This window comes from Cydia strobilella, chromosome 8 (assembly GCF_947568885.1).
Source record: "Cydia strobilella chromosome 8, ilCydStro3.1, whole genome shotgun sequence".
Taxonomy (NCBI): domain Eukaryota; kingdom Metazoa; phylum Arthropoda; class Insecta; order Lepidoptera; family Tortricidae; genus Cydia; species Cydia strobilella.
Window position 1 is genome coordinate 7,408,138 of NC_086048.1, and position 15,274 is coordinate 7,423,411.

General features: G+C 36.7%; 1 protein-coding gene across 21 annotated transcripts in view; it reads right to left on the bottom strand.

Annotated features, from left to right (window-relative positions):
• The window catches only part of LOC134743571 (glutamate-gated chloride channel), a 105,657-nt gene that overhangs the window by 23,025 nt on the left and 67,358 nt on the right, over positions 1 to 15,274 (bottom strand). For all 21 annotated transcript variants that reach the window (XM_063677092.1, XM_063677093.1, XM_063677096.1 and 18 more), the window contains exons 2-3: positions 3,616 to 3,702; positions 1,595 to 1,684 (exon numbers count right to left, since the gene is read on the bottom strand). In XM_063677092.1, coding sequence (XP_063533162.1) covers positions 1,595 to 1,674 — 80 coding nt within the window. In that variant the 5' untranslated portion in view covers positions 1,675 to 1,684; positions 3,616 to 3,702. The remainder of the gene's footprint in view (positions 1 to 1,594; positions 1,685 to 3,615; positions 3,703 to 15,274) is intronic.

A 15,274-nucleotide genomic window follows, 5' to 3' on the forward strand; every position in this document is an offset into this window, starting at 1 on the left:
CGACCGATCTGGCCCAGTGTGTAGAGACCCTGCCTATGAAGCTGATGGCCCTGGGTTCGAATCCCGGCAAGGGCAAATATTGAATATATATTGTGATGAACACAAATATTTGTTCCTGAGTCATGAGTGTTATTTTCATTTAGAAGACGTGTACCATTTAGTTTTTTTCGAAAATCCATCAACTTTTGTTATTTCTACTCAGAATCACGGGGACTATCCATTGAGAAACAAAAAAAAAATGTCCTCAAAAAATGACAGTTTTGTAACGCATTTTCACATACATTTTGTATGGACCGTTACAAAACTGACACTGAAAATTTGTATGACAAACTGGGAACACTTTTTTCCTTGTCTCATTCAAAAGTACTCGTGATTCTGAGTCTAAATAACCCAAAAGTTGATGGTTTTTCGAAAAAAGTTAATGGTACCATTTTTTCTGAAAACCCCCATTTATCTTATAAGTATGTATGTATCGTCGCCTATTAGTACCCATAGTACAAGCCTTGCTTAGTTAGGGGCTGGGTTGATTTGTGTAAGATGTCCCCTAATATTTCTTTATTTAATTTTATATCAATATCAGATATTTATTTATTACGTTTGGCACCATCTTCCTTACATCACATAGGTATTTACTTAGAGTAAACCGTTATGGATTGATTTATGCTTATACTTTTCATTATTCTTTATTCTTTATTCTTTCACAATTAATTTAAGCTAAGTAGGTATTTCATTGTTCTACTCTTCTCTCTCTCTCTTCTTCTTTTCCTGTTACCCCCTGCTGGGGTGTAGGGCTCGAATCTTGTTTTTCCATTGACTACGGTCTTGGGCAGCTTGGGTAACCTCCTCCCACCCCATCCCCAATACACCCAGCTCTTGCTCCACAGAACGACGCCAAGTGGATTTAGGGCGACCATGTTTCCGCTTGCCGGGCATCTTCCAGGTCAGGGCCACTTTGGATAGGTGGGTGTCAGGTTTCCTGAGGATATGTCCAATTCAATGCCATTTCCGCGTCTGTATCTCCTTGTGTACGGGTGTTTGTCCGGTTATTCTCCATAAGTGAGCGTTTATGATCCAGTTAGGCCAAAAGATGCGAAGGATTTGCCTTAAGCATTTGTTCACAAACACTTGGAGCTTGTTTTCTGTATGAAATACATTGAAAATCCATTGGCTTTAGGCCTTTGGGGGTATAAAACAAACTAAATACCTACTTTGAATAACGTGCCTTACTTCCCACTGAAAGCCGGTTGAAGATCAAAGGACGATTTCCCTTCATTACCGAAAAACGCTGCAATAGCCCTTATTACTTTGGATACAACCCGATATTTGGAATAACTGGAACTGTGTCCATAAATTTACTTGTTATATGTTACATATTTAGTATTTTCTGTTTAACAATCGCATTTCGGTAAAGGAAGGCATCATGACACCGGAGTAATCCCAATGAGGCCTAGGTTCCCTCTGGGTTGGAACTGTTGGAAAGTCGGATGGCAGTAGTTTTCATAAAAAGTGCCGAGCCTGACCTGAGCAGGTTCCCAACAAACCGTGCCAAAAAGCGGGAACAACGCTAGGAAGATGCTAATATGTAGTAACTCACATGTCGGACGTGAGAGCCGATACTTGGTTGAGCATAAGGAAGAAAGCCACGACGCGTGCCACGATGCATGACCAATCCATATTAGGACATCTGTAATCAGTGAAAAAGACTTGAACATTTAAAACTAATATCTATTTTTTTTTTATTAATAACCTTTAACAAAAAATTAATCAATTTCACAAAACAGTATGTTATAGTTTGTTGGTCTTTATTAGCACAGCAGTAAAACTTTCATAAAAGTCGCCTTCGGAGAGAAAACATTTACTACAGTGAGCCTATATATAATAGCTGAAAAGTTCCTTCTATTTCTCCAATATGTAGTGTTTATTGGTCAGTATAATTACGTATTCATTTTCAAGCTACGAGAGCCGTCAATATTTTCGGCAGATAATGGGGTTATGCAAAAAACTGAATTGAAACTAAAACGACATGGTTAACATGCATAGTAGTAATTAAAAAAAGGTTCTTTTCTACCTTTTAGTTTAATGTTTCAATTATAGGTACATTGCACTTTCAATAAAATGTTTTCTGTGCAACTCGGGCACATTAATTGGTTTTATTAAGATTTCCCTTACTGATATTACAATTGCATAATTTTCACACGGGAACAGTCATGCGAGACGCGGTTGTTCATGAGCAACTTACATGTCGCAAGGTCATGAATAATAATTATACATGTATTTTTTGCCACTGGCCCGGAATTGAATACATGACCTACTTTCAAAAGTTGTTATGCTTATGACGTCAATAAAGGCTTTAAGCACGAAGCTTTGATGCGGTGCTAACATAGACATGAAAATGTTCGTTTTAATATTTAAATTACGGGCGCACTTAATTTAATTACTTAAATGCCTTATCTTATATTCGGGTCTGAATATTTCTTGACAAACATTTACACGGAGCCTATGAAAAAATATTAAATTACAAAGTAACCTTTTCTCTGATAAATACGCGTAGCGGCATTTTGTACTTAGTCTACCGCGATTTAATTTCATCGTTTTTACCTTAAATTCTGACGTTTCAGCTGAGTTGCACCAGCTGTGGTCACGGAAAGACTGACGTTTCAGCAAAATGTCAACGGAGATCTAAGTAAACTACACTAAACTACCCTAAATTAGAAATATGTGTTCAAAACGCGAGTTTAAAATCTTATATACCTTGTGTGAGCGACAAATGTGTGAGTGACAAATCAATCAAATTAATCAATACTCGCATGAATACAAAATAGAAACACCCTAAAACGTTAGTTCCAATTGCAACAAATTTAATCAACATAACTCAACCAGTTAAAACGTTAAACATGTAAAGCTTTACGGAACGAAAAATAGAAAGGTAAACAAGAAACGACCCCCGAGACGTCGCGTCACCAGACCGAAACTCTTTATCAACTTCGATTGGTTTAGCAGTTCGTACTCGCGCTAGAACCATACTTGCATTCACTTGAAAATTTTATTGATATTGAATTTCCAAGTTCTTTGCAAGCGATATTGGCGGAGACGGGATCGCAGCAACAACTTTGCTGAACATCAATGAACTTTATGAATGCAAAATTGCAAACTACTGCTCTACTTTCATTGGATATGTTCGTAATCAAAGGTATTGAATATTGTCATGACACAATCGTCTTAGTTAATTACTTAGTTTTTGATCCGACCCCTACGGGTTTTTTAAAGACATTTCACTCACGTTTCACATAAAAATACATTGTTTAAATTGTGTAATGTACGGAACCCTTGGAACGCGAGTCCAACTCGGTTTTTTGCCATTATCCTAGTTTGAAAAAGGCTGGATTTTTCTGAAATTGTTCTTTTAATATCGAAATATAAGATAAAGAATCCGTTAAAGGGACGTGGACGGGGCAGACCCAAACGGAGATGGCGGGATGGATGACTTAGCTTCCTGAACAACTGGACAGGAACTGGAACAGAGGAAACACCAATTCGGGAGCCGTGAAAATCAAGAGGAGAGGCCGTTGCCCAGCAGTGGGACACTCAAATAGGTTAGGAAAAAAAGAAAAAAACCTTTTTGCTGACTGCAGAGTGGTGTCGGCATGTGGAGTGATCAACGCGTTCGCGCAGGCGCCCACCGCCGCACCATCACGATGCCATCTGAAACAATATAACCACAATTTGTAACTAGCTATTTATAGGTACACCAAAAATCTATGAAGTGTATAAGATAAGTAAATAAAGTCTAATGCAATATTATGGTACAATCGAGCTGATCTGATGATGAAGACAGGAGGTGGTCATATTAGGAACTCTGTAATAAAACAACGCAACCTAATTGTGGTTGGGGTTTTTAGAATTGTCTCGATGAGTATTAGTTGCCTGTGGAAAAAAAATAAGTCAGCGATAAAAGCTTGTACCAAAAATGAAATTTTTGCCAAAAACTTTTCTCGTTGCTTCTTGCTTTCAGTGCATGTTTTGGCTCACATGTAAGCTAATGAATAATTGAATACCTACAGGCTACAATGAATTTTTCGCTACCATTTTTTTTTGTAAAAAACATGCGCTACAATTTGCAACGGTGATGTAGCGTAGCAAACATGCTACAACTGCATAATATTAAACATAATGCTCATAATATGCAAGCTTACACCACGCTAAACAAAATGTGATAAAATAGTTGGCTTAATTATAATAATACAAAGTTATTTTAAATAAACTTAAATACTTCCTCCTTCTCATTCTTCTTATTTCTTGCAAATAAATACTTACTTCCTTCTTTTAGGTTTATTTCATGCGATTATTTTTGAAATATATAAATACCGTTTTCACTTAACAGCCACAAGGGAAGGTGACTCAAGCTAGAAACCTTACCAATATGCCAGTTTTCGTACAAAGTGACTCGTTTCATTGCTCTTGAGTGCAGATTGAAAGATAAATGTTAAATAAAAAGTTCATCATATAATATCAATTTTCCGATACACAGGAATAGAAAAGTTAAATGTCTATCAAAAACCATCTGTACAAAGATATTAGTTCAGCAAAATTATTCGTGAGCATAAAGGGACCTATACTAATACTTGTCTTTTTCGGGTTTCATACAACATACACAATTTGGAAGTGGTTGAGCACCCCCTTGTAGTTGAGATAAAGGAGGTAGAATATAGGTGGGTACAATTAGCCTTATTTTAAAAGTATCGGGGTAAAATAGGTCCAACGGTACCGGTACCGGTACCATAGAGAGATGGCGCCGATTGCGACTTTCAGGTATTACAAGATACAAGATACAAGACATTTATTGGTAAAAGTTAATGTTTTACAGGTCAGTAAAATAGGTAGGTACATAGTAGGTACAACATTTCTAGAGTAAGTATTTATGTCACTTAAACTTAATTATTATTAAATAAAACATATTTATATTATTTAAGCAAAGCAGGTTCGTAAACAGTAGACAATAGGGTCGCATATGGCTTAACAAGTCGTCATTTTAATTTATAAGGTATACATTTGTTTATACATATTAATTAGGAGATAAATTACTTAGGGTTAGTACACGTTTCAACAAATTCGTCGACGCTGTAGCATGCTAAGTCAGTTAACATTGTTTTAAGATTTCGGTCAAACTTTTTATCCGTTTTAGCTAATTTTATTTCCTCAGGTAGCAAGTTATACAATTTTAAGCCTAAGATCCCAAGTGACTTTCGGGCCTTTGCAAGCCTGCACCGCGGGACGATTAGCCGGTTACTTCTACGGGCCAGGGAATGGGTAGCGTATTGATCCACGTTTGCCCTAACGTACTTACATGCGGTTAATATGTAAACACTCGGAAGAGTGAGAATCTTATGGTGTTTAAATAAACTTTTTGCGGGATGATCATATGGCTTTCCGCTAATGATACGAACAGCACGTTTTTGTAATTTGAAAGGCCTTTCGCTTTCAGCCGCCGTCGCCCACAGGTCGGCACCCATAATAAGAACAGAATGAAAATATCCGTAGTACGCTTTTATCACATTTTCATGTGTCAAGGTCGGTGCTATTCTTGAAAGCGCATAGCAAGAGGAAGACAGTTTGTCGCACATACGGTCGATGTGAGGGGACCACGTGAGACCGGAATCCAGGATGAAGCCTAGGTAACTTACCTCTTTAACTTGTGGTACCTCGATGTCATTTAGCTTTATAACTAATTTGTTGTTGATGTTATGTCTAAGCTGGAAATATAAAATATTGGTTTTTTATATTGTTGTTTTGGTTGTTTATATTGTTTCATGACATAACTAAATATATCAGCAATCCTTTATATTTTAACCGTAACATATACGATTCTGGTAATTCTATATTGTTTGATTTTTTTCGTATTTTTAATTATTATAAGGGTTAGCAGCATTTAAAAATTTGTATGAAAACTGTTTTTCCCTCCTAATTTTTACAATAATCAAAAAATCTAAAACAGTCAAACTTAGGGGCATAGCTATGGTTAATATACATCAAATTATGTAAAAATATTTTCCATAATGTTAATATCTAGAGAGGAAAACGAGGACGACGTTTGTATGGAGAAACGGCCGTCCCCTTTCCTCTTAAAACAATCCAAAAATTATTCGAATATGGAACGTACTCGGCGTAAAGTTATGTTTCAATTTAGGGTTAATTCGTGTCGCTAGTATGCTCGTAAATGTGGACGCGTTGGGTTATATTTCAGCATTACACCCCCTTTTTCATCAGCTCTCTCCCGGGCTTAATTAAGTCAACAACGGCTTCCCATTTCTGCAATTCTTTGCGGACGTGTTTTTGTTTTGCTCCACATTGCCGTTTACTGCATGGCACTTAACAATGCCCATGCGCGAGAGGGCTTCGGCTATATACATAGTCCCCACGCTGGCCCAATGCGGGTTGGGGACTTCACATACACCTTTGAATTTCTTCTCGGATGTATGCAGGTTTCCTCACGATGTTTTCTTTCACCGATAAGCTAGTGGTAAATATCAAATGACATGTCGTACATAAGTTCCGAAAAACCATGGATGTAAGTAAAGCTACATCTATGCGAAAAACTCATTGCTACGAGCCAGGATTTGAACCCACGACCTTCGGATTGAAAGTCGCCCATCAGACCCACTCGACCACCACCGCACCCCTTATAATAAGCAATAAATATAGCTTGTGTAAAATTTTATTAATTATTCTTAATTATTTTACGCTCGGTAATTACTATTTCAACATTAAATAGCAATAGCAACGTATTCATTAGCAAAAGTCAGTGTAAGGGAATGACAATGACAATTTTGGTAAATTTGGAATAGCGTTTTAACAAAAAACTGGTTTAAAATTACATAAAAGCTATGCCACTGGTAAAATTTGTAGTAGAATTTAGTTGTGCGCATTGTTTCCCAGCATCCCTATAACGACATAGACCTAGTGCCTACTTTATTGCCATGTATGTACACTCAATGGACCCGTTAATCAGTTAATGACATGAATCTAGTATAACTGGATCGGTCATGAGGGGTGGGGGGAAATGACCGAAAGGGATAGCCTTATGTATCTCAGTAGGAGTAGCAGAGAAACCGCTGTTATTGTTTGTCCTTGTCACAGTCTCACATTTTTTTTATTCCCCACCGTAAATTTAGTATGGTTTATGGTGGGCTACAAATCTACTCGACCAATCATATTGTCGCATTGCGTATGTTTTGTCCCTCACGGGCGCACGGGTACAGTTGATCTATGTAATGCTAGGTCTATGCTTAATGATTTATAACCTAGATAGGAGGCAAGTATATTCCTGAAAGATGTTTCTTATCACCAATGTTTAGTCCCCTTTTAGTTTATAAAATTATTTGACGGATGGGTTACGATGTAATATTTTTTTAAGATTATGAAAACTATTTGCACGGCCCCTATAAAACATGGAACCAATTTACCTACATCCTATTGGTTTGTTCTTGAATATGCTTTTACCGTGTTGAATTACGATTTCAACCGCGTTACAAGCACACGCTTGCTGTGTTACTCGTCATGTGTAAGAGCATGATGCACTGATATTCAAATTATGTCATTAATAGTTGTAAGATATTTATAGCGTTATTCATAAACGTTTGTCAAACCGTTGCTAATAATCGTTTGTCCCTATCAATCATTCTGACATTTCTGTTTGTTAGAAAGAGACAAAATTGAACAGAGGTTTATAAGAGCTTGTTAAGTTTTATGAATAAGGGGGTTACTACAGGAAATTAAAATACTTGCTTATTTACTTATCAATGAAAAATAGATGAGACCAATAGCGAAAACAATGTCATCTGTCCGCAGGAAGATTATGCTAATAGAGGATTCGCCAAGCCGTCGAGATCAGTTTCGACAAGATAAACATTGTCTCTGTTTTCCTCAGACCCTGTAATTCCCATTGCTGTGTACACCTGCGAACAGGCGATCCAGTTTATAATAGTTATACTCAAAGTGGTTAAGAATCTTAAGGTAAATCTTATACTGGTTCTTTTACAATGAACTATCGATGGCACTCGGCAAGTTATGAGAATGCCGATCTCGACAGTAACAAGATAACTTATTATGACAAGAAAAAATTCCCTACGTTTTAGACATTCCACTTTCCTATTTACGGCTAAAGCTTCGGAAATGCTAATTAAGTTAAACGAAGACTCCCGTTGTAGTATCTTATTAAAAGGCACGAAAGGACAAAGAATTTGTTCTTATATTTTTCAACCAACCTTTGTTTATCATGCACGATCTTTAGGCCACAGTAATTGATTTTTTTAACGTGGAGGTATTTATACATCTTGTAATTTGGTTGGAAACTGTCAAAGGTTTGCATAGATGGCGCCATCATAGCTTGCCCCTTTTTCTATGAGAATTCTAAGGGATTGACAGGGCAAGCTATGCTGGCGCCATCTGCTAAATACTTCGACCGGCCAACCCCATAAGTATTAATTGGTGGAAACCACAACATGTTGACCGAAAACCACAATTTGTTTAATTGCGCAATAATTTTACGTTTCTCCTGTTTTTGCGTTAATTATTCACTACTAGCTTTTGCCCGCAACTTCGACTGCGTGGAGGTAGTAATTTGGGTAGTTTATTTTTTAACCAATCTGCTTTATACAAACTTCCACCCCCATTTTCACCCCCTTATCGTTGATTTCTGGGATAAAAACTACCCTATGTCCTGTCCCTATACCAAATATCAACTAAATTGGTTCAGCGGTTTAAGCATGAAGAGGTAACAGATAGATAGACAGACAATTTCGCATTTATACTACCTATATTAAGTATGAATAGTATAGACTAGTATATACCCTCCTGGAACCTAAGTAGTTGTAGTTGCTTAAAAACTACAAGGAACGGACGGATACTTGGAAGTAAAGAGTAAAGTAACTTGGAAGAGTTGGAAGTCAATTCTATTTATTACCTGTCATTTCATTATACATTTATGACTTATGAGTCTTATGACTTACATTGACTTTTTATAACCCAAACAACTACATAATTATGTAATCCATAATCTTTTGTCCAGGTAGTTATTTATGTATTGTCTTACCCGCTAAGTCGATTGGTCGCCGTGGGACTACTAATTTATGAGCCTAAGATAAAGTTAGAACTTTCCATTTAACGAAGGTTAAGCTTGTTTCATGATACCTATATCACATTTCCGAAATGAGTTATTAGGTATAGAAATAATAAGCGCGGTAGATATTTCGGATGCTATTGATAAAATAATAAATCAATTTTAATTATTATTCTTATTAGGAATTATTGTTTTATTATCATTAATAATTGTGACATAGGGAAATGATGTTTGATGAAATACCCAAACATTACCAATTATCATTAGTCGGTACTGACTCGGTAGCTGTCGACCAAAACTAATATGCATATTTAAGGACAATTAAGAACGTACTTGGTATTTTTACAACAATCGCATAATTCGTCTAAATACGATTTATCGTTCTACGTTCATTAAATTTACGTTATGGTTCATAATAAGTTAAGTTATTAATAACAATAATTGAAATTTCAGTAAAGAAATCCATGTAGGGAACTACTGCGATTAGCACAATTATCTGGGTGTTTAAACGAAACGAAACAAACGGAAAAATATATTATTACTATGATTACCATACAAAAATACGCTAAACACTCAGTTCTGCTTATTGATATTTGTTGTTATTTTCAAAGATTTCAAGTTATAAACACATCCCTCGTTTGCATCGCGCTGATCATGATAATGATGATTGCACAGATTGCATTGTGGTTTTTTCGTCTGTATCCATTGGAAATATAAAAAAAAAACTACTACTTACTACTACTTAGTAGCTACCCGAATAGCAAGAGAGAGTATACAGATTACGCATTTGCTTAAACATTTTTCCCATTGCACACGTTGTACAAATACACAAACATTCATATGGCAATGAATAGGTACATACATGCTACAAAAGTTCAACAAATATTCTAAATATTTGTTATATTCTAAATTGTACCATTACAGTTTCTATTTTAAACAAAAATATATATTGGTTGCAAGCGCCTAATTGCCTTAGCGCATAAAAAAACGTCTCATATTATGGCCCCAATAGAAGTCCTATAGGCCAATTCAAACTTACGAACGGACAAGTAGGTACTTACGAGTGAAATGCACGCGCGAATGATAACTAAATTGCTTCATTTAGATATCGAAATGTACAGCGAACTGCAAAACTGCATGCCGAAATATTTACTTTACGAATCGAATTCATTCATGAAGTGGGTACCTATTATGCACTTTTACAGCTTGGTGTACCTAGGTAAGTTCGCATTGGCCTCCAGTACTGGACAATAGTTAAATTTGCAATAGTGGACCATTTTATGGTGGTTACACGTACCTATTATCTGTTTGTCATAGGTACTATTGCGTTGTATTGTTTAAATAGTATTAACAAAAAACTTTCTTTTTATTGATTTTGAATTGTTGTCATTGAATGTAGGCCCTTTAGAAGTTAATGGGACAACTATTGTGCACAAACGGGAAGGCAATTGAGGCTATTGTGACGGCTTACGGCTAATGTAATTATTTAACGTGACGTAGCGAAGCCTCGTAACTCGTAGGCCTGCTGCGACCGTCGAGCGTAATACTAGTTATTTATGGTGTATGAGAAGTAAGCATTTCCCAACGTACAACTGGTACTAGTAGCAAAGTAAACAACTGAATTATAGATGTTTTTTGAATAAAAAAAAGACATAAAGCCAAGCATAGCTACGCTTTATATTCCCAGGTTTATGTTGCTTCTAGCCTAATGGATGTACGAGTAGGTAAGTGCATTAGTGCACCCAGAGATTATAGTGAGATAACATATTATATTTTTAAAATAGTCCGATTTTTGCTATATACATCCTCAGAGAGGTAAATGAAAAACTAGTCTCTGAGCTGGTTCGTTCAAACCCCCATCGCTCCGCCATTTTGAAAAATGTCTAATACCTAAATCTACAAAAATCATATGAAATTGATAACATACACTAAAGAAAAAGTGCCCAAGTCCACCGGTAGCCGAGGCGGGAATCGAACCCGCGTCTTCAGCTTACGCGGCTAACGTCCTGACCACTAGACCACCCCGGCCACAAAAATGTAGGCCCGAAGGGATATCGTCCCATAGAAAATATGAATTTCACGCCTTTTTCTACTGACAAGATTTGCTTGACCAACTATAATTCGAAATTTTCACCAACAGTTTCGTGTCTGTGTGCGTGCTCAGCCCGTACTTATTGTGCAATACCAAAATGTGTACTGAACTATGACTACTATTCCAAACGAATTTGCGTTTTGAAGCGATATGCAGTGTCAAGTTACACAAGTGCGTCCACTGCCCTGTGGGCGTCTATCTTAAAAAAATGACTTCGTGTTATAAAATTCAACTTGGGTCAAAATCCGAAAATCCGGATTGGTGTCACGATTAAACAAAACATAAAGTACGCTTTAAAAAAAAAGATTCCCATAAATCATAAATCGGCCTGGGCGTAGGTATTGCAACATACTATTAAGTACTAATTAAAATCGTTCACGCAATAGGAAAAGTTATGGTAAGAAGGTTAAGAAGGTACGCTGTTTAATACGTACCTATTATAAATAGTGAGCTTAGGACTCACTCTGGTATAAGCCCAACCTAAAGGGGCGTAGTAGGTACTTTGCCCTCAAAGAAAAGTGATTGGTTCTCAAAGTAATATACCGTGTAAAGAATGGACGAAGGCCGCGCTATGCGCTACCCGCGGTGAACTGTCGGAGTTATTAAATGTGTTCTTATAGGGAAATGAGCCTGGATTCAGCGACAACCTATTCAATTCAAATGTAATAACAATATCAACGTAAATTTTACATCGTTGAATTCGTGTGTAGGCCAGTAGGTAGGTATAGACCTACATGGCAAAATATAAATAGAAAATATTCATTAAAATAGTTACGACAAATTCGCATGTTAAACTGATTTCCGCTTTATTGAGCACGATTCATTCTTATAATACAAAAGTAGGCATCTTGCATTGCTGACTTAGCCTCAATCCCCAAGCACGCTAGATGCTTATTATATGCTGACGACCTAAAGCTCATCTATGGAGTGCAGCAATCATCGGATTGTGCATCTTTGCAAAAGGACATAGATCGCCTTCATCAGTGGAGCATTAACAATAAGCTCCTTTTTAATACCTCAAAGTGCTCCGTGATGACTTTTAGCCGAGCCAATAGTCCCTTAGTCGCTTAATACCTGCTAGGTCCTGATCCCTTGGATCGTGTTGACTCTATTCGTGACTTGGGTGTCATCCTCGATATGCAACTCAACTTCCATGGGCACATGAAAGCGTTGGCCATTAACTGCTATCAGAGGTTAGGCTTTGTCGTTCGTAATGCGCGTGATTTCGATGACGTCAGGGCTATTAAGTTAGTGTACACTGCGTTAGTCCGGAGCAAACTTGAGGCCGCATCGGTCGTTTGGAACCCGTTTCGTTTGAGGACAAATACATCTTGCTTTTGGAAAAAATCCAGAAAGCCTTTCTGAGATTTTTGTACAAAAAGATTTACGGGTACTACCCATATATGTATCCATCAAAGTTCCTCCTTGGCGTTTTAGGGTTTAATTCCTTAGAAGTAAGACGCAACTACGGGCTCTTGACCTCTGCCTGTAATATTCTGCGAGGAAACTCGGACTGCCTTGAACTGGTTGCACAAGTTGTACGCGTGTTCGTCCCTTCTATGGCTAAGGCCCAATTTAATTTCCGACCGCGAAGTCGTCACTTATTAGCTGTGCCTAAAACACGCACTATGTCCTACGGCAAATCACCACTAGTCCGCGCTCTTCAATATATTAACGCGCTCCTCGCATCAGCTCCGGAATGTGATGTATTTGCAAGTAGTTGGATGGATCTGTGTAAAGAGTGCATGAAGTTCTGTGAGAGGATGGATAAACGTGAATCTTCTGTTTTGTATTAGTTTTTCATTTTTGCATTTGTACCTACTGTTTGTCCTCTACTTAAGACCGTATAATGTACCTTGTCTGTATGATACTGTCTGTTTTAAATTTCACAGTGTATTAGTTCGCTGTAATGCTGTGTAATTTTTTGCATCAATAAAATAAAAATAAAAATAAAACTTACTATTTATAACCCTTCAACTAGCCTATACAGCCTGCTAGTACCTAGTGAAAAACCAGCTACACGTGCTAGTACCAATTTGTATCCTACAATCCTACATAATAACAAAACATAAACAAAACTTGAGTGATTCGTTTTAAAATATTTAATTATTCTTTACGGGAAATATAAAGTATGTTACAAGAATTCTATTAAGTTTCATATCTTCCTCTTTTTTAATTCAAAGCCGAGTAAAAAGGAATTTTGTATAGGGATTACGGATATAAATTTACTTGAAGTTACATTCTCCAACGAAAATTCATTTTAAGTAAGCGAATATTCAATTGATATTTGATCGGACATTTGGAGAGCGTTGTTAGGAATGCAATTCGTATTCGGGTTGAATTCAATTTTAGCGACGCGAAGGGCAGCTCCGTACCTTTTACCGTAGGTACCTACCAAAGAATATAATACTCACCTACCTATCGGTTTTTCATGTTTTATTCTTTCCGAATCCGGTCAGAAAAAATCTTTTTTTTTAATAGTTTCGTTATAATAACATAAAGACTGGTTTGAAAATAAAGTGTTGATTAATTGAACGTCGGATAAATGAGGGTCTGTCCTAGGAAAATGTATTTTCTCAAGAACATAAGGCAGCTCTTTTGGTTTCTTTCTCATAACCACCAGTAGTAGTGCTTTCCTCCATGACGGAAACAAAACTCTCAAAACTCAAGGAAATTACCTTTAATCTGCCGACCACAAAAACCTCTTCATTTTATTCGAACTGTAACATGAAATGACGCAATCACATTTTTTTAACGAGGTATAATTACACCACTGCTTTTCAAGTATGCAGATTAAGGCAGAGTTAACAAAGGGAATTACATTTTCCAGATTATAATATACACAAGCCGTTAAATATGAAAGGGGATAAATACAGATAAGACCTTATACCTTCAATGTATGAGAAGGTATCTAAAAGAAAATGCAGCACAAGTCAGAACTGTAGTCCTTGATCGATTGCCGATAGTGAGAAATTGAATTGTGACCCGCCATCATTTCTTTCACATAGCCAAATATAGGTAACGTACCTGTGCGATTTTATATTCGATAAAAATAATTTTTAACGGCAGAAATGTCCGAATCTGTCAGACAGTTTTATGTTTTCGCGTTTCTAGTTTAAATTCTGGAGACCTTTGGGAGTTAATCCTATAAAAGATTGCCTTTCCGAATGCAGGTTTGAATGTACGCTGATATTCCGTAAGAGTAAAATACAATATGCACAAACTGTTCGCTATACCTGCATTGTCGGGTATTGACCTAGTTTATTTTTGAAATTTCACTTCTATAAAAGATGTTTAAACAAAATTTACCTCGTGGAACGTTTTCTAAATCTGTTTGTTCCAAAAATGGACATCAGGCGTTACCGAGGTTGAAGGGGAGAGTTGCAGGTATCACGGCACACGGCTAGTAATTTAACATACGCTCTAAATAATACACCTAATACATAGGATATGGTTGAAATTACTATACCTATCTGACCTCATGAAAAAACGTAGCGAAATCAGTAAAGTAAAGTACTTATACCTATTTCGCTACGAAGTGTAGCCAGTGTAGGTAAGTGGCCTGAGAAAAGCGACAGCTGTATTGAAATTGATAGTCCTTAGACTTTCTCCCGCCTACTTCGATGTAGTTTAGACCTATGATTACCTTCTTGTCTATACAATACTTAAGGCGCATGCTACCGTAATATAGTTATTATTAGAAACTTACTTCTCTGTAAAAAGTAAAATTTTTGGTACAAGTTGGTGGCAAAACGGGTTGTACGATTTTAGGGTTCCGTAGTCAACTATATTAGTCACTATATAATACTTTCACCATGTCCGTCTGTCCTTCCGCGGCTTTGCTCCGTGATCGTTAGTAGGTCCTATACTAATTATTATGTTGGTTGACAATATACAAATAAGTATGAATATCACACATCACAGTTATACAGTTGCTTTTGTTTAAAAATAAAATCATAACGATCTTTTATTCAAAAAAACATATTAAGAGATAAGATTAATTAGAAAAATTGTGCAACCAATTTTTCTAATTAATCTTATTTTGTTTTCCGTAAATACTGTTCCAA